General features: G+C 37.7%; 1 protein-coding gene and 1 long non-coding RNA gene across 4 annotated transcripts; one reads left to right on the top strand and one right to left on the bottom strand.

The window, feature by feature from the left end:
- The first annotated feature begins 439 nt into the window (after positions 1–439).
- On the top strand, positions 440–24,757 carry LOC119468585. 2 transcript variants are annotated; one of them, XR_005197282.1, is made up of 3 exons: positions 440–655; positions 21,925–21,973; positions 24,630–24,757. It is a non-coding gene; the product is annotated as an uncharacterized LOC119468585 (long non-coding RNA). The 2 variants fall into 2 exon arrangements; XR_005197283.1 differs by lacking the exon at positions 24,630–24,757 and adding an exon at positions 22,501–22,575.
- On the bottom strand, positions 10,698–25,715 carry LOC108291360 (histone-lysine N-methyltransferase SETMAR). Of its 2 annotated transcripts, XR_001819864.2 has the most exons (3): positions 25,656–25,715; positions 18,525–18,744; positions 10,698–11,917 (listed from the first exon to the last, which is right to left on the bottom strand). XR_001819864.2 is itself a non-coding variant. In XM_017511725.1 (2 exons), the coding sequence occupies exons 1-2, from the start codon at positions 18,564–18,566 to the stop codon at positions 11,648–11,650; spliced, it is 312 nt and encodes a 103-aa protein (XP_017367214.1). In that variant the 5' UTR covers positions 18,567–18,744; the 3' UTR covers positions 10,698–11,647. The 2 variants fall into 2 exon arrangements, 1 of the variants encoding a protein (XP_017367214.1); XM_017511725.1 differs by lacking the exon at positions 25,656–25,715.
- Positions 25,716–26,594: the final 879 nt, after the last annotated feature.

Below are 26,594 nucleotides of genomic sequence, written 5' to 3' on the forward strand. Positions count from 1 at the left end.
GCAGAAGCTTGTTCATGTCAATCTTTGTTTGTTTAAGGCATTTAGTAATTCACCATTTCTTAGAGAATTAAATTCAAATTGCTTCAATTGGGTAGCCTTTGTCATCTTCACTATCACTTGGTCCAAGCTGCCATTTTATCTTACTGCAAGAGCCTGAAAATTGTTACAGTCTTGTGCACATCATATACCACTGTGCAATCCATTTTTACATTTACCACTGTATCCATTATCTATAGCTATGTTTATGCTGCTTAACAGAACCACAAATCCTAGTGGCTTAAAATATTAAATATTTATTTAGTTCACAAATCTGTGGATTAATTGGATAGTCTTTTGGGGCTCACCTGAGAAATTCTGCTGATGTGGAGAGAGGGCTTAGCAGAATTAACTATTTATAAATCAGCTAGACTACTTGGCTGATCTTGGCTGGGCTCTCCCAGGTGTCTGGCTGGTGCCTGGGTGAACCTGAAGGAGCTGAGTTGAGATTACTGCTCTGCTCCACATTTTCTCATTCTAGCAGGGAAGCCTATGCAGATTCTCATAGTGGAGGAAAAGAAAGAGGCAGCATGCATCTACTTTTCTGAGTCTCTGCCTGGGTCCAGTTTGTTCCTGTCCTATTGACAAAGAAAGTCACATGGCAAGCAGAGTCATTATGGTAAGGCACTAGAAAAAGGGCATGGATTTCAAAAGGTGTGATAAATTGGGGGCATTAATGTAATGAAGCTACTAAAAAGATCTATTTTTTTTTTGGAGATAGGGTCTCATTCTGTCAACCAGGCTGGAGGGCAGTGGTACAGTCATGGCTCACTGTACTCTTGACCTCCTGGGCCTTAGTTGATCCTTTAGCCTCAGTCTCTGAGTAGCTGGGACCACAGGCAGGCACCACCATGCCCAACTGGTTTTTGTATATTTTGTAGAGATGGGCTTTCTCCATATTGCCTGAGCATGTCTTAAACTCCTGTGCTTAAGCCATTTACCCACCTCGGACTCCCAAAGTGTTGGGACTACAGGTGTTAGCCACTGTACCTGGCCCTAAATTCTTAATAGGTGCCAATATAGTCTCTGGCTCAAAGCCCCATCTCACACAGTTTTTCCCCATAGATGTTGAGACATCACTTTCTTTGCCACATTTATTTAGCCTAATTCCTATTTGTCCTTTATCTCAGCTCAAATATCAGTTTGTATTGGAAAAGTTCTCTGATTTTCCAAGTTAGGTCAGAAGCTTTTCTCATAACCCTTCATAGAATCATGTTCTTGTCACAGAGCACTTGACTTGGGTTGAATGATAGATAGTGTAATTATTTGATTAATTTCTGTCTTTTCATTACACTAATAACTCTCTAAGAACAAGAACTTTAACATCTCTTTGTAGCACCTAGTATCCAGTATTATGCATGGCTGATAAGAAATGTTTAATAAATGTTTGTTGAAAATGATATTGCTTATTCTGAATTTTCCTGATTATTCTTTCTCTTTTCATTTTCCTTTTGTTGAGAAATCTTATGTATTCTGTAAAATTTATTAACAAATTTTTAATGGGAAACTGTCATCTATCATTCCATGTATCTAATACATTGACTATTTTTCTTTCTTCTTTGCCTTTTCTCTTAGACTTTAAGTTAGACGTTTTTCCTAAGTCCCTGGTATCTCAGCAGTGGTTTCCTTTGTTAAATAGCACAATTGAAATAGGAAATTATGAATAGTTGTCATTTCTCTGGCCATACCCTCCTCATTTTACTGTGGCCTTTTAAAAGGGAGCAATAACATACAAATTAATCCTGTGAGTTAGAGATATGCTACTATGTCTTCCCCAGAGAGGGATCTGCTCTAGTAATGGAACATTAGACTTGGAATCTGGAGATGTGGTGAAAATTACCTGTTGGTCCCTGCCTGGGTCATTTTACCTCTTTAGGCTCAGTCTTATTATAACATTTAGAGAGGACATAGTGTCAGATGAAGTCTAATACTCTCACTAGCTTTAAGAAAAATTTTCAAGCAGTGTTTTAGTGTTCTCATATCAGATTTCCTATATGTTCTTCCTTAAATGGCTGAATAGTTCTCTGATGAAACTTACTCTGCTATGTTACATAACATTCCTGGCTTCCAAATTCAATTGTGATTTCTGTTTATCATTAAGAACTCTGTCTTCTTTCTAATGTTTGGCACAATTAACTGCTGAAAATTTTTAAGATCAATGAAGACTGCCATCGAATTCTCATTTGTGCTTGTACATTTCAGGGCACATATTTTCAGAGAACTCCCGTGTTCAGAGGCTATTGCCTTAGGTGTAAGTTAGACACATTGGAGACTGCAGCTGGAAGTTGTTAACTCTCATTCATTAGTCCTTCCTTGAATGTGATAAAGTTATATTGAATAGGTGTCTTGACATGCTAATTTGAGAAAGGAATACAAATGTAAAATGCAAAAATATAAAGAGCATTTTGAATGTATAAGTTTGTCTTTTGGAATCATATACCTTGAAAAGGAAGTCCTGAAATGCAAATTTCATAATATTTAGCATATACTAAAGTGATGGGGAAACTGTTAATATCAGGTTGTGAGAGTTCCAATTATTGAGGCCATCCACCAATAAGTACTGAAGTAATGTCAAAGAATCCCAAGAGTGTGTCAGTGAAAAAATAGTTTATTATGGAAAAACTAATGGGCCGTTTTCTGTAGTTGCTCCTGCTGTTGCTACTATGATGGGTAACATACACCAAGCAAAATATCCTTCTCATATGTTTAACCACACATTTTCACCCTAGGGAAACAGAATGGGCTTCATCTCTGTTAAACGTGTTGTTGCTTTGGGATATTCTCTCTCCTTTTCTGTTTTATCTATTGCTGTTTTTATTTTTAATAAAAGTATTTTATAGCATTCATGCAAAAACAATTCAACGGTATCTTTTTTTCACAAATAACTTATGTTAGGAATAGAGTTAAATGGCTCTCCTGTGACCTCCATCTTGTTATGATCCATAGGTCCTTAGAATTTTGCCTTCAGGGTGTTAGGATAATGAATCCAATGCTTACCCTGGTTAGATGGCCAATTCTGGTGATGCAAGCTGAGTGTGCACTATTTTTTAACTTGTCCCAAAAAAAAGGTGTTTGATGATGGCCAGTCTTTGCTGCATGCATGAGAAGTTATGTTGGTTTGGAAAAGCTTAAACTTTTACATGTGTTCTCCGTTAGCCATACTTTTATGTTAAGAAAATAATTTCTTCAGGAGTCCATCTTAGCCTTGATTTTTCCAGAATAATAAAGAGTTAAGAAATCTGAATCTTTTAGGCCCTAAAAGTAAAATCACAATGAGTATTATCTTTCTAAAGATATTGCACATTTTTTTGCAGATATGTGTGGTCGGGGGAATGTATCACAACGAAAAGCACTAGCATTTGTCATTCTGCAGAGAATGACTTAGAATATCAAATCTCTGCTGAAGCTGTTTCTGTTCCATCTGTGCCTGCTTCACAGACTGTCCCAATTCTTTAAAGAGCAATCAGTGAGTCTAACATATAAAATTATGGAGCCTGGGTCCCTTTTTGTAAAAGAAAAAAAAATTACTTTATAAAGATCCATGTTTTCTTTTGAGGAAAGAACAAATGCATCATTTCCACTTCCAAGTTACTTCATCTTGACAAATGTTAGCCCTTACCCCTGCAGGGTTAGCAGCTGATTAGACTAATACAACACATAAAAACCGTAAAATTTATTGCCGATACATTTTAAACCCAGTTTCCAGTGAAGAACTTTGACAATTGTCCCAAATGCATTAGAACTCAGATGTTCTAGAATATCATTTGAAATCGAGATTGATGGGTATGTTATTTATAACTCATTCTCCTTAAGAATTTTAATTTGTGTAAATTATTTTACTCTCAAGTTCAGTCAATACAGAATTCAGGAGTCATTTGACTTCGCAGCATTGATTACGTATTTTTTTCCCTACACTTCTTTCATGGTTGCTTCTGTGTTTAATTCCATAAAGTTTTTACTTATGGTATTTTCCTGGCTTAATTCCCCTTTCTGTCTCCATGGATCACAGTGTTTGACAGAACTGCAGAAGAGAAAAAGCCTCACTACCAGATTTTCCATTCAAACTAAAGATTAAGTCAAGCTCCAATAGAAAATTCCTTAATCAAAGTTGTCAGCTTACATATGGTCGCTAAGTTTAATACAGTCAAATGGATATATATATATGAAATGTTGTCAAGAGCAAATTTAGGGTCCTGTTACATAGGAAAACACTAAGGAACACAGATGATTCTCATTTCTTCCATAGAAGTAAAAATAATATAAATAATAATAATAACTACTCACCATTTATAATGTGCTAATTATAGCATCATTGTGCTGAGTGCTTCACTCAAGTGATACTTGAGATTGTTCAGTTATTTACAATTTCATGGTAATTCTACGATATCCTGTCCCAGATCATATAGCCTTTAAGTTGTTTAATGTGGAAATTCATGTCAAATCCATTTCCATCTTCCATCAAGGCCTTTCTTAACCATTCTGCAATACTACTCATCTAAATCATGATGATGCTTTTTAATTTTTTTAGTGGAGATGGAGGGGTTTTTTTGGTTTTATTTATTTATTTATTTATTTATTTGCCCAGGCTGGAGTGCAATGGCGCAATCTATCTTGGCTCAGTGTAAATTTCGCCTCCCAGGTTCAAGCTATTCTCTTGCCTCAGTCTCCCGAGTAGCTGGCATGCGTCACCATGCCTGGCTTATTTTGTATTTTTAGTAGAGATGAGGTTTCTCCATATTGCTCAAGCTGGTCTCAAACTCCCAACCCCAGGTGATCTGCCTGCCTCAGCCTCCCAAAGTGCTGTGATTACAGGCATGAGCCACTGTGCCCTGGCATGATGATGCTTTTATCTCATGATAAATGACTTTGGAACTCAGGGAGCTTCCAAACTCATGATTTCGTATTAATCTCTGAGGAATTTCCTCTAAAGGCCTCTGTGAATGTAGTCTCTGCCAGGATAGAGGATCAAACTAAGTTGTCTGTACAATATGACAAGTATAGTTGGCCCAGACACTGTTATTAGTGTTCTCAGTATTGAAACAACTTACTCTTCAGGATTCTCCCTGAGTAAAACACAATAGAATAAAATTCAGAATTGGTTCTTTGTAACTTCTATTTTCTGAACTTCTGGTAGATTCATGCCCTAAATCATCAGACAGCTTTATAGTCTGGTCTTCTAGGAGAAGTACGTACCTTTGTAACTGTACCCTCCTGGGGTCTCAAGCCAAAGCAAAAAAGACAGGACTCAGTCTGGTACCATCATGATAGTAAATTATGCAGCACCTCAATCCTGACACAAAATTTATAAAGATAAATCCTTTGTTCACCTTTCAATATCTTTTTCAAAGCCTCCAAATTCAGTTCTCCCAACTCACCTAAATAAGCCAAATCCAGTAAACAGTAATTTTCAGGGTAAAGGCAAACAGTAAACCTTCAAATGCATGGAATAATTCCTTATACGTAGGCCTTATCATGCTCTGGTGAGCTCTAGTCCAGTCATAGTTTTCAGAATGATCTCTAAGGTGAGGTACATGCATGTAATCCAAGGTGGATGCAAAATGATCCCCTAAATAATAGTAAGAAAATTTTAGGGCCTCTTGTTATATTAATTTTATCTCAATCTTTAAAGTTTTTTATTTTAGGGACCATTTCAAAAAATAAATGATATAAAAGTATAGTGGTAGATTTATGTTATATATAAATACACAAGTAATAGGCTCAACATATCTGGGGACTCCTGTTCTATACCACAGTAATTAGGCTAAAGGAATTCTAGGTGGAAAGTATGCAGCCACTTATTATGATACTACAAATTTATAAATATTGATGCATCAATTATCTAAAATTATGAAAATACTACATTGTAAAGAGGAGGCCAAGATTCCTGATTTAAATACTAATTTTTGATTGAGAAGTAAGAATGATACCTCTAAAGGTAAGGCCTCTAGGTTTTCTTTTGAGACAAGAAAAAATGCAGAATGAGATTTTCCATCTACTCTACATAGCTTTAATTAGGGAAAAAAAGGAAAGAGATTGGAAAAGACTTGTTAATCCCTCAGAACAGTATTTCCCAGGAAGTACTCCTCAATGTTATTAGGTATTCTAGAGGAAGAGAAGGGTTTGTTAAACAGATTTCTTTACTAGAAAACATTTTAGAGCTCCTAATGAGAAATTCCAATATGCACCATCTAAGTGGCAGACAAGATTGTTCAGCTAGACTTATTTGACCATAGTATCATGTTTTTTAAAAGCATTTCCTAAAATGAATCTGTTTTTGAATGTACTTGGAAAATGTTGACTAAAGTAAATTGAAGCTTTCTGCCTAGAGCCCAAATTAGTGTCCATCCCAGTTCAAACTAATTCCACTTTAATGTATGCCTCACCAAGAGTCAGGGTATTCTCTCTCTTTTCCCTTCTACCTTCGTCCTCTTATATTCAATATATAGGTTTTTAGTTCTTTCCATTTATCCAGTACTGTGCTAAGTATAATGAGAAAATTATAAACCTATATAATATTTATTCTAATTGAATTCAATACAATTAGAAAGATAGACATTCTACCCATAATTATTTCTAATTGTTATAAATCAGAAGTTATAAATAGGTTTCAGAGGGACACTGTGTTTGGTTTGGTGGGTTCAGGAAGCACCTATCAGGTCATATTTCTGCTGAGATGTAAATGACGAGTTGGAAATGTACATTTGATAAGCAAGAGAGCTCCTAAAATAAAGGAAATAAATATACAAATGCTCTGAGTGTAGGAGAGATTTGTTCATCATCACCATTAGCTTAGCAGGCTGGTGCGGATGGAGCAGAGTAGATGGGATAGACAGCTATATGTACGGCATGGCAGAGTCAAGCAGGAAGCAGATTACACAGGACTTTAAGAGCTGCATCAGAACTTTGGGAGTTTAATCGAGAGCAACTGAAAATTATGAAAAGGTTTTAAGTAGCCAGTGACGAGATCAGATTTATCCTTGAAGTGATTACCCTGGATGTTTTGTAGATGACATATTGGAAAAAGCCAAAAGAAAAAAGACATCTCCATATCCTTCTAGATAAACTCTGCAAGGACAGGGGTATTTTTCCCTCACAAAGATACCCCAGACATTTATGAGAGTACTTGGTACTTGGTAGAAGCCTCATAAATATTTGCTACATAAAAGAGTTAAGGTATGCATCTAGTTAAGACCCTATTTTAGCAATTCAAGTGAAAGGTGTTGGTACATTGGACTTGAAGGTGACAGTGTAGCAATACAATATTTGTGATTAGCTATTGACTTCATCTCCCATTACTTTCAATATGTGTGTTTTAATGTGAGGAAATCTTTTGATGGAATATCAGATATTAGCCAGAAATTGACAATATACAGCTTTCGGAGACATGAAGAATTACTAGCAGGTACTGCACATCATAGGCAGCTGTCTACTTTGCCCATGAACTTATATAGCGATGTTTAGGTAACTTTTCAATTCCTCATTTTTAATATATACTCATATCACAATTCCGAGTTCATTTGAACTTTACACATGTCAAGATTTAAACAAACAACCATAGAAACTATTAAGAATTTCATTTATTATTTTAACTCTATATAGTGTTGAAGATCCACCTTAATTATTGTTCCTAACAGGTATTTATGTTACCCATAGAATTTACACAAAAAATAAAATTTTAAATGATGCTTCAAATAAAAATGCAGAAAGTGCTTGTTATGGGTTGAATTGTGACCTTCCAGTTCATATGTTGAAGTCCTAAACCCCGTACATACAAAGCAACCTTGTATAGAAATAGAATCTTTATAGAATTAAGCTAAAATAAAGACATTAAGGTGGGTCTCAATCCAACATGACTGGTGTCCATGTAAAAAGGGAAAATTTAGGGACAGCCACATATACAGGGAGAATGATATGTAAGTATGAAAATCTACAAACCAAAATGGCTTAGAACAGATCCTTTCCTCACAGCCCTGAAAAGGAACCAATCCTATCAATCCTTTGATTTCAGAGTTTTAGCCTCCAGAACTGAGAGTCATTAAATTTCAAACAGTTTCCAGCAGTTTGTTTTGGCAGCCATAGCAAACTAATGTAATGCCTATAATAGCAGCAACTTTAAGATTCTATTAACTGTTTTTTATATTCTTTATTCTGGTTGAGTCTGCCAAATTTAGCAACACATGCTAGTTGCTACTGAGGATGGTGATTAGCTCTGTTGTTTACAAAGACAAATCGTATTTAAATCTTTTGAAGTTGGAAAAAGGTGGAAAGCAGGAATAGCAATTGCAGTTTTAGTCAAGTCCTGTTTCTGACTCTATTGTTGTTGGAACTAGAAGGAATATTATTTTTTTATTGAGAAGTTATTTGTTATTCTGTGTGATTATTCAGAATAAATAATATTGGCAAGGTCACTTGAGCTTCAGTTTGAGATGGTGCAAATGTCATATGAATTCTCAGCATTTGGCTTTGCTCAAACAGGTTTTCTTCACTTTAAAGATCAATATACCTGCTTCATTTTATTTACAAAGAAGTCATTCTCTTCACTACAACTGAGCCACAACTTTTAAATGTACAGTCAGCCCTTCATATGTGCTGGTTCTGCACTCTCAGATTCAACCACCAAAAGATGAAAGATATTTGGGGAAAAAAAAACAGTGAAAAATAATATGATTTTAAAAATACAAATGAGCAAACAATACAGTATAGCAATTATTTACATAGCATTTACCTTGTTTTAGGTATTATAAGTAATCTAGAGATAATTTAAAGTATATAAGAGGATATACATAGGTTATATGCAAATACTATGCCACTTTATTTCAGAGATTTGAGCATCCACAGATTTGGTATCTTCAGGGGTTCAGAAGCCAATCTCCTATGGATATGAAGGTCAACTGTATATTATAATTAATGGCTGAAATAATGTGAAAAACATTCAAATTTATTTCTTTATTTTTTTTGGAATTGAAGGATATAAAAATTAAATGATAGTAATACACAAAAAAATTAAAGCTATCTTGAATTTAATGTTATTAAATTCTCCAAAGTCTAATGCCATTCCAATTATATTTGTATTTATCCTCAATATGTTTTCTTAAACAGTAGGTTCAATACATTTAATTTTTTTTCCAGATTTTACACTTTAATTGTAAAAATCATTGTCAATGCAGACGCACCAAAAAACTAGTCCCAAAGTTATAGTTCTTCAGTTTCTGAAATATTAGCATACTGGTTTCTTTTTATCGTTTCCAGGGCCTAGAGCTCAGATAGATTCTGTTATGTCAACACATATTTATAGATTGTTCAGAATCACAGCATATGTGATAAAATTCCAAACAAAACTGAAGATGTAACTCTTACCCTAATAAACAGGTAATGTTTTGTAGAATAAATGGAACTTGCATTAAAATAAAAAGGAAGCATGTGTGTATGTGCACCCAAGTGAATGTGCACACTTGCTAAAGGAATAGCGTGAGCACGGCACAAAGTCGTAGTGAGTACATTTTAAGTAAAGATAAGTAGGCTCTTTTGATTCAAACACAGATTTGATGAGTTACTTTAGATTATGTATGTAAGGAGTGATTACTGGAGGCCTCAAATGCCAGTAGTAAAGATGCTTTTGTTATGTGTTGAATTGTGACTTCCCAGTTGTACCTGAGACTGATCAGTAACAGGGGCTATTGCAGAGGATCTAGAGCCTCGCTTCCATCCTAGGTCAATGTTTACTGCTCATTGCACTCCAAGCTTTTACGCTGTTTTATTTTTATAGTGATACAAGAGTGCTGGTAAGGGAAGGGCGTGGTCCCTTTAAATGACAGGGAAGCAGGGAAGGGAAGTGTTGGAAGTGTTAGGTAGAGGAGGGTGTGGTCCCTGGCTAGGACTCCATCCCCAGCAGCCTAGGTGAGGACAGGCATTTCTGCCTTTGCGCCCAAATGTTGCATTTTCCAAGACCACCCTGGCCCACCATACCCTCATCCTGGGCCTATAAAAACTCGAAACCCTAGCAAGGCAGAGACAGAAGCTGCTGGATAGTGAGAGGCACACATCAGCAGAAAAAGACAAGTGGCCTGACATTGAGAGGATGTACAGCAGAGCACACCGATGGAAGAGCACACCGAGACCCGGCCGGCTGGCAGGACATCAATGAGCTGGACAAGGTGGAGTTTGGCTGGAGAAGACGCAAGAGAGCCAGGGGCCCCCAGCAACCAACTCCAGGGGAAGACCATCCCCCTATTGGCTTCCCTTTCGCTGACAGCTACTTCCACTCAATAAAGCTTTACATTTATTCTCCAAGCCTACATGTGATCCGATTCATCTGGTACACCAAGGCAAGAACCCAGGATACAGAAAACCCTCTGTCCTTGCCATAAGGTATAAGGTCTAATTGAGCTGGTTAACACAAGCAGCCTATAGATAGATAGCAAACTAAAAGAGCACCCTGTAACACACGCCCACTGGGGCTTCAGGTGTGTACACATTCACCCCTAGACACTGCTGGGGTCAGAGCCCCACAGCCTGCCCATCTGTACGCTCCCCTAGACGTTTGGGCAGCAGGGCACTGAAGAAGCAAGCCACATCCCCATCACCCTCCATGCGTGGGGGACAAGGGAACCTTTCCTGTTTCAACAGCATGTATTGCTCTATCAGACATTGTTACAACATCATTTGTTTAAATGGTTTTATTAAAATGTTTACATTTTTAATGATCTTTCTCCCCAGGCAAAATGCCCGACTGCCAAGAAAGAACTATTCTGTTCAACTATTACTTCCTCATATTAGGGTGGTGCAAAAGTAATTGCAGTTTCTGATCGTCAATTTGAAATCATTATAACTAGGCTCAGGCACATCTTTATTAATCAAAATAGGAACCATTACAATCAACACATTTTTGCCAATGAAAAATAAGTTTGTTTATTCCTGTAGCATATAAATCCATGCTTCAGGATTCAGTGAACTCTTGAAAAGCACTTTCTGCATTCTGGTTGTGGAAATGTTTTCCTTGCAAAAAGTTGTGCAGATGCTTGAAGAAGTGGTAGTCAGTTGGTGAGAGGTCAGGTGAATATGGTGCATGAGGCAAAACTTCAGAGCAAAATTAATTAAACTTTTGAAGCATTGGTTGTGTGACGTGCAGTCATGTGTTGTTGAGAAGAATTGCGCCCTTTCGGTTGACCAATGCTGAGTGCAGTTGTTGAAGTTTTCAGTGCATCTCATTGATTTGCTGAGCGTACTTCTCAAATGTAATGGTTTTGCTGGGATTCGGAAAGCACTAGTGGATCATACCAGCAGCAGACTACCAAACGGTGACCATGACCATTTTTTTTTTTGGTGCAAGTTTGGCTTCTGGAAGTGCTTTGGAGCTTCTTGGTCTAGCCACTAAGCTGGTCATCACTGGTCGTCATATAAAATCCACTTTGCATTGAATGTAACAATCTGATTGAAAAATGATTTGCTGTTGTTGCATAGAATAAGAGAAGACGACGCTTCAAAATGACATTTTAAAAAAAATTTAACTCGGCTCATGAGGAATCCACTTGCCAAGCTTTTTCACCTTTCCAGTTGGCTTCAAATGCCACACAACTATAGAATGGTCAATGTTCAGTTCCTTGGCAACGTCTCATGTAGTTCTAAGAGGATCAGCTTTCATGGTTGCTCTCAATTGATCATTGTCAACTTCTGATAGCCGGCCACGATGTTCCTCATCTTCAAAGCTCTCCTCTCTTTTGCAAAACTTCTTGAACCACCACTGCACTGCATGTTCATTAGCAGTTCCTGCACCAAATGCTTTGTTGCTTTTGCCAGTTGTCTCTACTGCTTTACGACCCATTTTGAACTCAAATAAGAAAATCACTAGAATTTGCTTTTTGTCTAACATCATTGCCATCGTCTAAAATAAACATAAAATAAGCAGCAAGTAATAAGTCATTAGCAAAAAAACATAAAGTGAGAAATGCCCATTAAAATGATGTATAACCTAACCACATTTATTTAAGAATGTATTCCAATATTAAACAGCAAATTACAACAATGTAAAAACCACAATTACTTTTACCCTCATACTTAGAACCATGCCTGGGGGATTATAAAAACTCAATACAAATGTGTTGATTGGATAAATGAGTGACCTTGAACAACTGCTTAGTGTATTTCTAACTTGCTTTCCTTATATTGATATGGCAGTGATGATGATTATATTAACAATAATCATAGTAATGACACATAGTGGTATGATAAGGCTTACACATAGATGCACCTTGCACGGTGCTTTTCACATAAGTGCTCAATAATTTTCATTTGTATTTTTTGAGACAGTATCTGGCTCTGTCACACAGGCTGGTGTGCAGTGGCAAGATCTTGGCTCACTGCATCCTCTGCCTCCTGGGCTCAAGCAATCCTGTCACCTTAGCCTCCCAAGGAGCTGAGATTACAGGTGCATTCTACTATATAAGGTTAATTTTTTTATTTTTTGTAGAGACGAGGTTTTGTCACGTTCAAGGCTGGCCTTGAACTCCTGAGCTCAAGCGATCTACCTGCCTCAGCCTCCCAAAGTCCTTGGATTGCAGGTGTAAACCACTGTGCCTGGCCTATGCTCAACAAATTTGGACACTTTTTTCTTGTTGCAGATTCTTGCATTGAGATCAACATAAAAAAAATTCTAAAAGAAGTCTTGATTTCAGAATGTTGATTATTTTCAAAACAAGTGAGAAACCCAGGGGAGTAATAAGCACATAGTTAGTTCTAGGCTTCAAGAAAGAAAACATTTATTTGAAATTAGTCTAAGATATAAAAGTAAGAAACAGAAAAAGATAATGCATGAATTGCAGGATCCAGAATAAAGAGTTGGGGAAACAAACAAACAAAAAATATATATATATGTATCTCACTGATATATATATACATATCAATGAGAACAGGACAAGAGAATCAGAGAACGCTTCATGGAAGAGGAATGGATTTGAACTTGGGATTGAAAAATTGGCCTGATCTATATAAATGAAGAGGAAAGGAGCAGACAGGCCATGGGAGAGGATCAAGGCAAAGAAGAGTGCAGAGTTCAGTTGGAATGACTATGGTATGCCCGTATGATCAGAAGTTGGGGGATGTCAACAAAAAACAAAAAAGCAGGCCTTTGGGAGAGGATAGCATTGCCTATGTGAGAAACCTATCCTTCAGTAAATCTAAAGGACACTGAAAGTAAGGCAAAAGACTTTTATTTTGTTGTAAAAAACAAAAAACAAAAAAAAACTATAGATACTGAAATCATTTTGTTTGGGGTGTGTGTGTGTGTGTGTGTGTGTGTGTGTGTGTGTGTGTTGTGCACCCACACACATAATCAAGTGTCATAAAGTCACCCAGGAGTATTGGAATTAAGAAGTTGGAGTCAGGAAAGCTAGATAGCAGACCAGCCTATTTTTATATCCTCTATCACATTTGCTCTTTCCCTCTTCTTACTATCAGCATGATCATTCTAAGATAGAGACATGATTATGTACTTCTGCTCAAATTCTGGTCACCTCCCAAACTTTTCAGGGAGTCAAGTCCAAACTCCTTAGCAAGTTATTCAAAGTTGATAGTAAACTAGGTTCAACATCTTTCCTGCCTCATCTCCTAGTAGATCTTCTAAACCTAAACGAGTTTTGTAAACTCTGTCCCCCACACAGACACACCAAAATTCTACCCATCCCTTTAAACAACATAAATATTTGCAGCCTGGAATAGACTTCTCTTTCTATTTTGCCTCATATGATCTTCAACTCATTTTTCAAGACACATCTCAAATGCTGCCTCTCCTATGAAGCCTTTTCTAACACTGTCCCATCCCTGTGCTTCTCTGAGCTCTCTCTTTTCTCTTTCCATAACAACTTATACATCTTATACTTGTAACATTAAACTTACTTTGATTTTGTGTATATATTTCTATTTCTTAGGTTAAATAACGAGGTTCTTGAAGGTCATGTGACTTTGTATCTGTAGTGCTTAGCACGGTAATGGCATATGGTAAGAAATTCATATACTAAAAAGCACTAGAAAAACTTACATTTTGAGTTTCCCTTAACTTACATTAAAATATAAGTTGCAACTTAAACTTACATGTTAAGTGAAAAAATGGTGTTACTACATAGAATAAGGTCATGATTAAAAATGAGACTGATACAGAATAGATGGCAAGTTTAGTGTTAACTTTTTAAATTGGATATGTCAGAGGGTTATTTGAGAGAAAATATTCTGATATGCTTGGAAATACAAGGCTGGCTCTTGAGCTAGAGAACCACACATTGGGCAAACATATTTTTAGAGATGACACTGAAAAACAGATGAGGAGTGGACTCTAAAAAAAGAATATGAAAGGAAACAAACATCTGATTAGAACCTGGCCTTGTGTTATGATAGAAACAATGAAGTTACTAGATCAGGAAGCAGTGACCAAGAGTAATTGGAGAGGTGGAAGGAGAATTAGGATGGTGTGATACAGAGGCCCTTGGCAAGAACACATTCAACAAATCAACACTGTCAAATGCCCCCAACAGATCAAGGGAAATGAAGCTGAGAAATAATCAGAATAAAATTGCTAATTTTAGAGCAAGATTTCAGCAATTTGATTGGTAGAGAAGATGTGGAATTCAGATATCAAAGAAAGTTGTTGAGCAGGAATTGGTATTTTTGGCTTTCAGTCATGTTTACAACTTCAAAAATGGGAAAAAGAGCATTGCTAAATATAAGTGTCCTATCTATAGGGTTTTTAAAAATATGATGGCACTGCATTTTAAAGACTGAGTTTCTAATTTCAAGTTCAGTTATAGAAAAAAATAGAACATTGGGAGTTTGGAAACTCCCAGAATGAGATTTTATTCCCTCGCTGGTCATGTATGAAGGCTCCAGAGCCTAGAATTTCCTTCACAAACCTTACTTTTCTTATGGGTAGTTCGACCAATGGACACATTTTTCTATGTATAATCTTTAAAAGAGTTAGACTTTGTGGGTGAGGTATGTAGAAGTTTTGAGAGCAGCGTTTCCCAAGGTATGTTCAATGGAGCACTAGTACATAGTCTGTTTAATAGCTGTTATATGAAAAAAAAAATTACCCTAGTCAAACATATTTTTGAAATGCACATTAAAACAAACTCAAACACTTTCTTTACTGTAGGACTCCTCGGAACCTCTATTAGTGTGCAACACTGAATATGAAGGAAGTATTTAGGGTAGCAGTTGTTTTCAAAACACTTTTGACCAAGGTATAATTTTTGTAGTGAAACTCACCTTTGGACATGTTGAGCAGAATGTGTTTTATTTAATATTTTCCAGCTCCTTTTATCTCAAAGTAGATGTTGCATATTTACATGTTATATAATAAGCATAAAAATCAGTAATAATAATAATATATACATACAGGAACTGCAAGTTTTTTTTCCCTGCCTCCCTCCCTTCCTTCCTTCCTTCCTTCCTTCCTTGGGACTGTGTTAGACTTCCCAGGGTCCCCTGGTGGGAGGGGGGAGCATTGTTTAAAGTGCAGAAATTCTCTAGTTCTTCCCCAGCCCCCACCCAGCTAGGGCTCTTCATTTTCCTGCTGCAGGCCAGGTAGAGCTCTTTGTTTCACCGTTCCGCCCTGACAAGCCAGGTAGGGCCCTTTGTCTCTGAATTGCCCAGGCTGGCTCTTGGAGGAGGGAGCTCTGTGACTCAGGGTTTTAAACAAGTAGCCAATCTGGTAACAGAGTCGAAGATCAGTCAATCCAGAGGATGTTTGAAAGAACTCCTCTCATTGGATGAGAACATGCATAATGGGGAGGGAATAACTCAAGGGTAAAAACTCCAGCCATAGCTGTCTAGACGGTATTGTTTTTCTGGATCCCCTTACACGAAAGGGTGGGAGCTGTCTTTTCACTCTGCCTAATAATCTAAACTTTCGCACACACTCTTTGGGTCCATGAGTTCTATTTGAACGGTAAAACTTACCGCGCCTCCGGGGCCCCTTTCCTTATTCTTCTGGGGTTAGGAAGATCAAGAACCTAAGCTCCACCTGCAGTGGCAGTTCCTGCTTCTGTGGTGGCCTAGTGGTTGGGACTCCTCCCTTTCACCCAAGCGGCCTGTGTTTGACTCCCAGTATGGGAACCAAGGAATTTGGCTGTAGTTTTACTCCTCTGGTAACCCTTCCTCCCTCCTTTCATCCCTCCTTCCCTCCTTTCTATCTCTCCTTCCTTCCTCCACAAGAATTTGAGACAAGTCCATAGAGCAGAGTGAAAGCAAGTTTATTAGGGAAGTAAAGAAACAAATGAGTACTCCATAGGCAGAGCAGTAGTATGGACTGATCTACTGAGTACACTTATAGTTATTTCTTGATTATATGCTAAACAAGGGGTGGATTATTCCTGAGTTTTCTGGGAAAGAGATAGGCAATTTCCAAAACTGAGGGTTCCTCCTGCTTTCAGACTGTACAGGGTAAGTTCTGGACATTGCCATGTAGACTGTCATGGTCTGGTGGGAGTGTCTTTTTGCATGCTAATGCACTATAATTAGCATATAATGAACAGTGATGACGACCATAGGTCACTTTTGTTGCCATCTTAGTTTTGGGTTTTGGCCAGTTTCTTTACCAGCAGGGTCTTTGTAACCTGTGTCTTGTGCTGACCTCCTATCTAATCCTATGTTTAAGAATGTCTGACTTCCTGGGAACGCAGCCCAGTAGGTCTCAGCCTTATTTTACCCAGCCCCTAATCAAGATGGTGTGGATGCCTATCTCCCTCCCTCCCTCTCTCCCTCTCTCCCTCCCTTCCTCCCTTCCATTTCCTTCCTTCCTTCCCCTCTTCCTTCCTTCTTCCTTTCCTCCCTCCCTCCCTCAATATTGGGGTTCAGGGTGCCTTCAGCTCCCCTGAGAGGATGTTTCTCCAGGTTCTTGGCCTACTGCCCTCTCAAGAATGAGAGAGGAGACCATGGCACAGTGTGCGGTAAATGCCAGATTCAAAAGTGTTTGTTGAAAGTGATTTATTTAAAGAGAGAGAAACAGGAGAAGGAGAGAGAAAGAAACAGCTAATCCTCACACTGAGTGAATTCAGAAAGATGGAATCCAGGAGAGGAAAGCAGCTTCCACACTGAGTGGAAGGGAACACAGAGAGAGAGATGGAGTTTAGGAGGGGAAGACAGGCTTCCACGAGAGAGTGTGGAAGGGGACTCCAGAGGGAAAATCCAGGGTAGAGAAAAACAGCTTCCACGAAGGGAGTGTTTGTGGAAGGGGACCCAAACATGGAATCTGAAGGGATGTGGAAGAAGGGGACTTTTAACCCGGGAGGAACCTCCATGTTCTCTAAGACCCCAGGCCAATGAAAGGAGTTCCTTAGAACTTCCGCGGGAGTGACTGATTCTTAGTTTCTTCCCGTGCCTGCAAAATTCAAACATAAACCCTTAAATCTCCCAGATGGAGAGAGATGGGAAGGGGGGGCGTGGCGCTAGGAAGTTTTTGCCCTTTAAACTATGCCCCCTTGCGGACGCAGAAGGAGAACACCTTCTCCCTCCCTCCCTCCCTTTCTTTCTTCCTTCCTTCCTCCCTCCCTTCCTTTTCTTTCCTTCCTTTTTTCCCTCTGTCCCTCCTCTCCCTCCTTCCTTCTTTCTTCCTTCCATCCTTCCATGCTCCTTCTAATTAGATTGTTTCAATGAACTCTTTAATTTTCATTTAAAATAAAGAACTTGCACCAGCGAATTAGATTTCAACTGTAACTATATACTGAAAAAATTATAAAGTAACTCTCAGGAAACATCATTAACAAAATCTGTGGGACTGAGATATCTAAATTTTCTCATTTCCAGTTTGTAAGCTCTCATATTTTAGGGCTCTAAATTTCTTTGAAAACGTGAGAGTTTGAGGTACTGGCATGCATAAAATTCTTTAGTAAAACAGGAATATTGAATATGCTTTTAACTTTAACACTAAGAATTTCTACGATTGCCTCACACTTTTTTTATTGGCTATTGATTGTAGTGGATTCATGAGGAGGACATATGTTCTTAGCAAAGACATGTAGGATGATTCTGCGTTACATCACCACCACCCACCTTTATTTCAGCTCTGGAAAAAGACAAGCTCTTCCAAATGTTTCTAATTTTTATTCTGCTTTACTCTCATATAGATACTTCTCCGGAATGTTCTTATCTCATCCACCATGATTTTTCTGTCCTTCAGCTTTGTTCCTCTGCCCTTCACAGAAGTTAAACGATCAGCACCTCTCACGGCAGCCTCTGGATCCACGTTCCCCATATTGTGTCCCGCACCACTTCTCCTGTTCTTGTGGCAGTTTCCCCAGTGAGCAGAAGCTTGTTTCATATCAGTCACTTAAGCCACTTATGTTTTCACTGCTTCGGATTCACAGCTTTTAGCTACCTTGCAGTGCTTTTCTGGAATATGTTTGGCCTCCCCAGGTTTGTTAAAGCCAAAAAGAAACCCCAACATCATCTATCTGAATGATTCTGATTGTTTTTAAAAAACCCATTGGCTTTGTGAAATCTACCTTTTCAAATTCAAGGTAAATTGGCCCCTTGCAGTCCTGCATTCTTGTGGTCTGAAATGCTTCTTGATATGCAAGTATAGCAGGAAGGCACCGGAATGCCTGGGCTGAGCAGTGACCAGCTGCTCTGTGCTGTTAGGGGACTTCAACCATAGTGCAGGTGACAAGAAGCCCTTACAGGAAATAAGGGCTTCTTGCCCTTTCCTGGCGCCTACTGTCTTCCCTAGAAACAAAGATAAAGGACACCTCCTTCCATAAATAGACAACTACTTCAGATGGAGTTAGTCAGCCGGAAGTCACAAGATGACTCAAAATACCTATTTCACAGGCATAAAATACTCTTAGTGATTGAGATATAAAAGAGTCAGCTTTAAGTGTTTCATTAAAATCATGGCAAATACTACGCATAACAATTTACCAAGAACCCATGAAGCTGCTTGTTTAATAAATGAAGTTCATCTATAGTAAATGGCTTGGTGCAACCAAAGAGGCTCTAATCAAAATGGGGACAGATGAGTTTTGTACATGCAGCTTATTTCATTAATTTACTAGGGTTCATAGGCAATGGCCAATTGATATTATTTGTGACAACACTAAATAAAATAAGCAAAGGAAAATAAGTTGCATGATGTATTGCAGAGATAAATCACACCCCAGTAAGCGGGGAGCTGAAACCCTCCAGCAGAAGCACTTAGCACACTTCATTTCATTCCCATTCGTCTGCCTCAGTGCCGGTGGCTCAAAAAGAATGCAAAGGTAAATGAACACCAAAATATGATTTACAGTACTGGAAAACAGTCCTACCCAAATAAATCAAGGTTCCACTTCATTTCAGGCATTGGTTTATTCATAATACAGGACTTTTACAATCAAGCCCTGCCAATTGTAAACAAACCACAACAAAACACACACCTGCACTAAGCGATAGGCATGATACTGTGTGTGCATAGAGAACTAAAGAGGTTTAAAAATAACTGCAGCGATTCGGCAGATTGAAAAAGGAAACGGGCAGCACATTTTAAAAGACCTTGTTGGTTTGAGCAGTAATGTTGTTGCAGTCTGCTTACATGATTAGGACAGGAAAAGCCACATCCACTTTCAGAATATACAGATTTAGAAATGTTTCAACCAGACCATTTCTATACATAGCTTTGTTAAAACTCCTGGGAAGACTATCATCAAGTTCCATTCATATTCAAGATTTTTAGAATTGAGCTAGGGTAGAGATAAAAGAAGAGAGAGAGGAATAAGTGAATAGGAGAATCTATTAAATGGGGTGTCTTCTAAAATGACTTAATTTCATTTTCATTTTAGGCTCCATAAGATTGTAACTGCCACCTTGCTACTGGGGAGCTTTTCATCTGATGTAAACCAACAATAACAAAGGAAGAAACTGAAGGGTTTCTGCCGTAAACATCTCTCTTCAGCTAAATATAAGTGATTGCATATTGCAAACATAATTCTGTGTTGATTTCTTTTTATTAATAATAAACCTAAAAGAAAAAAAAATGGAAAACAAAAGAAACAAAAGGAAAACCTTAAAATTCCAGTGTTTTAGAACTGGAAAGAACTTCCTTATCGAGCATTTAGAAGTCTAATTACCAAATTCTGCAAAAATAATCTTAGGATTTAAATAATGAGTAAATTTAAATTTACTCATTTAAAAAATGAGTAAGCCAAGGTTACAACATTGGTTAATGACAGAGTGAAACTCCAGCTCAAGGACTTCAAAATCTTTAAAAAGTTTATGCACAAATATGTTGAAACCTTTATACCCTACGCTTTTTTGTGTGTGATAGGCAAAATACACAGATAAATGTTTTATGTTTTTACATACCCTGTGTACATGCATGGGTGCGTGCTCCCATGTGTATATCATAGTTTTTTTTATACATATGTCTATGTCACGGATTTTTTTTAATTTTAGTTTTTTTGCTTTTCTTACAGACTTACAGCAATATTTTATTTGGTTTCATTATATTCAAGCAATTTTTCCAAGAAGCATTTAGTGTGGTTTCCAACATGGAAGTGTCCTCCCTGAGGTTACTGTTGCACTTAAATGCTTTTTTCCCCACCTTCTTATTTGTGTCCTAAGAACGACATACTGGACCGACTAGTTGTCTGTTTAGTGCCATGTCTCCAAAGGTTGTACATACATTGTGTTTCCTCTAACAAGCCTACAAAGCAACTGCCTAGAGAAGCATTTAAAACCAAGTGCAAAGTCTTTTTTATAAAATATCTTTCCTGGGAGAGAATGTAATATTTTTAGTATTTATGTTGCAGATACTGCTTGTATTATCGAAAGTTAATATTTTATCCCTAGTTGCAGAGGTATTACAAATTACCAAACCTATACAACCATGCTGCCTGAAGTTAAGATTATACATTGCTGAGGTTTAAATAGGTGTTTTCCTAAGAGCAGCATTCTCCATAGAAAACAAGTTTTCAGAAGGAGAGCAGAAACAGTTGGGTTTTCATTCTATTATCGTTGAAATTGCACTTCTTTTTCTTAATGATTGAATAAATCAGAATTTCAGTGGTGTACTCTCAGCATTTTCTTCTATTTATTCTATCTGTTAGGGGAAAGCACCAGCATCTTGAGAAATAACCCACTTTATAGTCAAAAAGTATAGTCTGCAAATTTAAGCTGTTTATTGTGGGATAAAAATAACCATAAAACAAACAAGCTCTCCTTGAATATCTGTGCCTCTGGTTGGAGAGCTCTTCCATACCCTTGAAGGCTTTTGGCTATAAAACACCCAGAAAAACAATTTCTCACAGTCCTAGCTCGTATGTAGGAAGCTGTTTCCTCTCATTCTGATTAACTTGACTGCAGGTTTGCCTGGGGATTAAATAAACTAGCTAACTTCCAAAACCCTTCCCAGGGAGGGACGGTCTCTTCTGCCTCTTGTCTATTTCAGTGTCAGCCTGTAACACGCAGGGAGGAGGATGGAGATGGGGTTGGGGAGCAGGATAACTTCGTGGGAACTGAACACAAAAATAAACCCATAAGAACATGGAGGCTTTCCGTAGTACTGCTGGAAAATAGGATTGCCGCCTACCCCTCCTGGTTCACGTTTTCTCTACCTGTTACAAGTCATTTATTTTTATCACACCTTTAATGAAAGTGACCTATAGAAAGGGTTTTTATCTGGGCTGTGGTAAACGAAGAAAATAAAAAAGAACTTAGAATTATAGTAGTTTAGTTACCCATCAAGGAAATAGAGAAGTTAAGTTTTCATAAGGAAAGATAAGTTATTTTTTAAACGAATGTTCTAAACAAAACAGTATAATGTACAACAGGAAGAAAATCTAATTGAGCACCATCTCTAACTATGATTGATTCACCAAATATGCATTAAACATTGAGCCATGTGTAAGCTTCACTTCTTTGTCTTTTCAGAGTTCAAATGCTACGATTACTATAAATATCTATACTTCAAGTTTTACAGGTAACTTAATATATTCTATTGACCTAGGTTAAATATTTTCCCCAAATTTCCAATGCTTAAACATATCAGTATTTTGAATGACAGAAAGGCTTGCATAACAATTTTGTTTTCTTTCTTCTATTTATCTGATCCTAAAGCTTCAGGGGGATTGCTAAGTTTTTCTTCCAAACATGCTTGCAGGTTATTTCCTTGTTTGGCAAGGGAATGAAATTTACCATCACTTGGGAAAATTCTGAAGTCAAGCTGTGAAACTGAACAAAATTTTCATCAGCAAAAATTGAGTTTGAAAAACATGTGTTTCCCCTTTGGTAACAGGAGGATGCGAGGTAGATAGGAAGCAGGATTGGAGAGTTTAAGCCTTCATTATTCTTTCCTGTGTAACTAACTGTTCGGCAGCAAGGAAGAGAAAGAAAAAAATGCCAGCTGCAGTGCCCAAAGCAAAATCTTTATGAGAGTGAGTGATGGAACTCTGAGAGCAAACCAGGTGTCCACTCCTTGATCTTAACACACAACATTTGTATACACAGCAGAAAAGGAAAGACAAGCCAAGAAGGACAGATCCCTGGGGAACATGGAGAAAGAAAGTAGAGTGAGGAATCTTAAGAGGCTGTGGGTCCTTGTAGTGTGTTCACACAGGCATGCTGAACAGTAAGTCCAAGATTATATTTTCATAAAGGAAACAGCATAATTGGCTATTTCCTAAAGTCACCTAAGCCCAGCCCAAAGGATATGTTTTCAGGGATAACAATAGCTTAAATTTTTATAGCACTTTATATTATCTTGTTTGATCTCATCCGATCTGCACAACAAGTCTGTAAGATAGGTTACAATTATTCAATTGGAACTTAATAGTAGAAAGGTTAAATCACTTTCCCATGAGCCAGAATCAGGCTGGCAGTCTGTTGCTATAATTTCTTGTATGAAATTTTACTGAACCAAGCAGATTTACACTAAAAAGGAAAATTCACAGCCCCAGTGTTCTCAGAATAAATACAAAAGAGTTATCTAGCTTGCAATGAAGGAAACATCTTTTATAAGAATCAATATTATGAACGTAAAGTAAAATATAGAAAATAGGGTGAGTGCTCTTTCTGGTGATCACACCCATAGGGTCAGTTTAGTCCATCCTTGTTACATAAATATATGGTAACTTTCATGTTCCATGCTCAAATGTATCATTCATGACTATCTTTTTACTCCTGGTTGCTGACTTTAGACTATAGACCTTACCCTTACATGAGAGAGAAAATCAACCATATCATCATCATCATAGAAAGCATTTAGTGAGGCCTCAATCTGTGCACCTGTTGTTTTGCAAAGCGGGCTATTAGACATGGTTCCTGTCCACTGGGATCTTAAAGACAAAGGAAAGGACACACAGACAACTAAACAAGCAATGAGACTTGTACACAGGCACATATGTGCTAGCTCCTATTTGCATATGGAAATGTCGACTTTGTAGATTCAAGTTAATGATGTTTTGCTTTTGTCAATCCATTATGAATTGTCAGCTATTAAAATCTGGCCCCAAGTGGTATCTCAGCACAGTGACTTGCCTGATCCTGCTGTTCTGTTGTGTAGGCTAAGATCTCAATGTTCCTATCAAGCTTCAGGGAATTCTTAGTTTGTAAAGACTGTGCATTCAGGTCACTGATGTTTCAAGAAACAGCTTAGCCAAACACTCATTTTTTTCTGTTAAATTTTAAAAAGTTAGTTTAACAATTAGGAAACCAAATCATCTGCTGGCTTCTCAGAAAATAGAATTTAGGGGAACTTTATGAATTGAAATGAAGCTTAAAACAATTTCTATTTTGAACTCTGATAAACTTGAGACAAAATATAGCTTTCCTTTTTTCAGTTCTCAGCACTACGAGAAGCCTTATTTCTATCTTAGGAATCCTTAAATCATTAAAAATGTGTTATGCTTTATGGCATCATTTGATGCATAAATATGGATAGGAGTAAGAAAATAGGAAGATTGCCAATCTTTGCCTCTAAAATTTTGTTTTGGTATGACACCTATGCACAACAATGCACTAAGTGCTATACATAATCTCATTTAATGACACCTAAGAACAACAATGCACTAAGTACTATACATAATCTCATTTAATATTCACAATTGGTGCATAGAAGAGACATGATTTTACCATACCCCACCCTCCCTTTTACTGATGAGAAAATGCTAAATGAGTTGATCTTGGCTGCACAAAGAGTGATAATTACCAACAATGTTCAAACCACAATTTATCTGACTCCAAAGTTCATATATTTAATCTATACCTATCTACTTTATATAATAATTCTAAAAGGATGCATGTCAACTTTTTCTTTGAGAGAAAGTATATCTTTTTGGGATGCATTAAGTACCCTAAGGGCAGAGTGTACCACAGGCCTCTCCCTTTTGCGTCTTCTCAGCCCTATCTGTTCCACTAGTCGGCTGCAGCATACAGTCCAGCATAGGGGCTGGCCAAGCTCACACAGGTGAACCTGACAGGGTCCTTTTCAGGCTCCCCAAGGCCTCCCTGATGCTGCTACATGGCATGTCTGTGCCAATCACACAACTTAGTGTGGGGAAGTTCACGTCCATTAGGTTACACTTGACAATTGGAGAGCCGGCGCCCATGGAAAAAATCATCTCCCTTTTATCTTCCAGGTTAATAATTCTGAGATATGTTTCATAAGCTTCCTTAGAGAGTCTGGCAGGATGGAACACCATTTGCCTATAGTGGTGGCCGATCTATTAATGTTTGGTGTGGCATTCTCTCCTGTATTTCATTCTCTCATTCCTGTCCCTTGGGTTCCTATTCATAATAAATGGTCTGCATGCAAGCTCTTTTTCCAGTTTATGCAGAGTACTTCAAACTAAGACACAGGTAATTTGTTTTGCTAATTATTATATCCCCATCTTCTAGTAATATATCTGACAGAGTATATATATATAATCAATGATGATAAAACTGAAATTTTTTTCTTGTATTTTTACGTTGCCTAAAATGTGCTTAGGTTAAAGGGAGTTAAGAAATTGTTTTCTTTCTTTTTTTTTTTCCACAATTGAGAAACTGTAATGATGCTTACTTGTTGCCATGGATGTGTTGCCTTGGAAGCTGAGGAGTTGGACAGGGTTGAATCCATTCTGGTCATTTCTAGGGGTGTTAAATGGGCACGCACATCCAGAAAATGTCTAATTCCTTGATGCTAAGATCGATGTAATCAGTGCTATTATTTTCTAACTGTAAAAGCCATAGTCCTATTACTGAAATTTGTAACACAATTTTTATCAATCATTCCTTTTTCCCCCTAGTATAAAGTGAATACTGTAGTAAATTCCTTGCTTTTTCAGATATGGATAATTATTTTTAAGCAACTGGATAGCTCATACTCTAAAGTGAAATAAGCCCATCTTATTGATCCATATGCAATTTGTCATCAGATAGGTATCAGCCTTTAAGAATAGAATCATAACTAGGATTAATTAAAACAATTTAAGAAGATCTTGTAAGGGAAGCCAAACAGTGGAAAGCTGTTGAAATTGAACCCCTTCTCTGTGTTACTTCCCGATCAATGTTTTCAACGCCTGTGGGCTTTCTGGCAAATGAGTGTTCTGGTGTCAAGGATTACAACTGGGCTCCCTTCAAGAGCAATAAATCCACTTAAAAATATGTAAATGTGTTTCATTTACCACTGACCCAGAGGTGAAAAGTTCTATATCAAATTACTAACAGCCTGAGATACCCATTCTCCTATTCTGACTCTAATTAAAAAGGGCTAAAAACAAGCTATGTATGAATGTTCATTTATAGTACAGAAAAAAGTAAAGATTTACTAAGTGTTACTCTCTACACAAAGCTGCAACTACAGCCAACCACGAGGAAAGGAGACTTCAATGTTTCTTCTAAATGGAACATGCTTTTCCAATTAAAAAAAAAAAATCACAACCATAATCCAAGAACTTGTCACTTTATGTCAATCTTTTATGAAAAGTTTCTAATTAGATTCCCTGAGTCTTAAAGAGTTTCGTTCATGGATTTTCATACTGCTGGAGTAACCATTCTGAATGTTGTCATGCACATGATATTCCTATATCTTCAAATTGGCAGGAATTCACCATTGCCCAGGGTAGATCATTTAAATTTTTTCATCCAAGCATTCTAGCTACCTTCCTGATATGGCTGCTAGGAGAAGCAAAAACGAACTCTTCACTGGCATTGAAATGCCTTCTAAGTGCACTGTGGCATGATGGTTAATCTCATTTTGTAACCCAGGGGACAGCAGCAGGTTGCAGGGGCGTCCCAAAAGGTCCTCACTCACTGTTCCCCAATCAGATGTGTTTTTTCCAGGTCCTTGGGTTCTCACTCACCCAAGAATGGGTAGGAAACCCTGGTGGTGATATTGTTCAAGTAAATATTGGACCAAAGAGCTTTGCAGAAAAGCGATTTATGAGAAAGAGAGAGAGAGAGAAGAGAGAGAGAGACAGAGAGAAAGAAAGAAAGAAAGAAAGAAAAATAGAGTGTGAGAGAGAGCCAGCGAGCAAGCTTCCACGCTGTTATGGGAGAGTATCCAGAGATGAAGTCCACACAGGTAAGGGGCAGGGGGACTTTTAATCTTGGAGTTACTCTGG

This window comes from Cebus imitator, unplaced genomic scaffold (assembly GCF_001604975.1).
Source record: "Cebus imitator isolate Cc_AM_T3 unplaced genomic scaffold, Cebus_imitator-1.0 Scaffold450, whole genome shotgun sequence".
Taxonomy (NCBI): Eukaryota; Metazoa; Chordata; class Mammalia; order Primates; family Cebidae; genus Cebus; species Cebus imitator.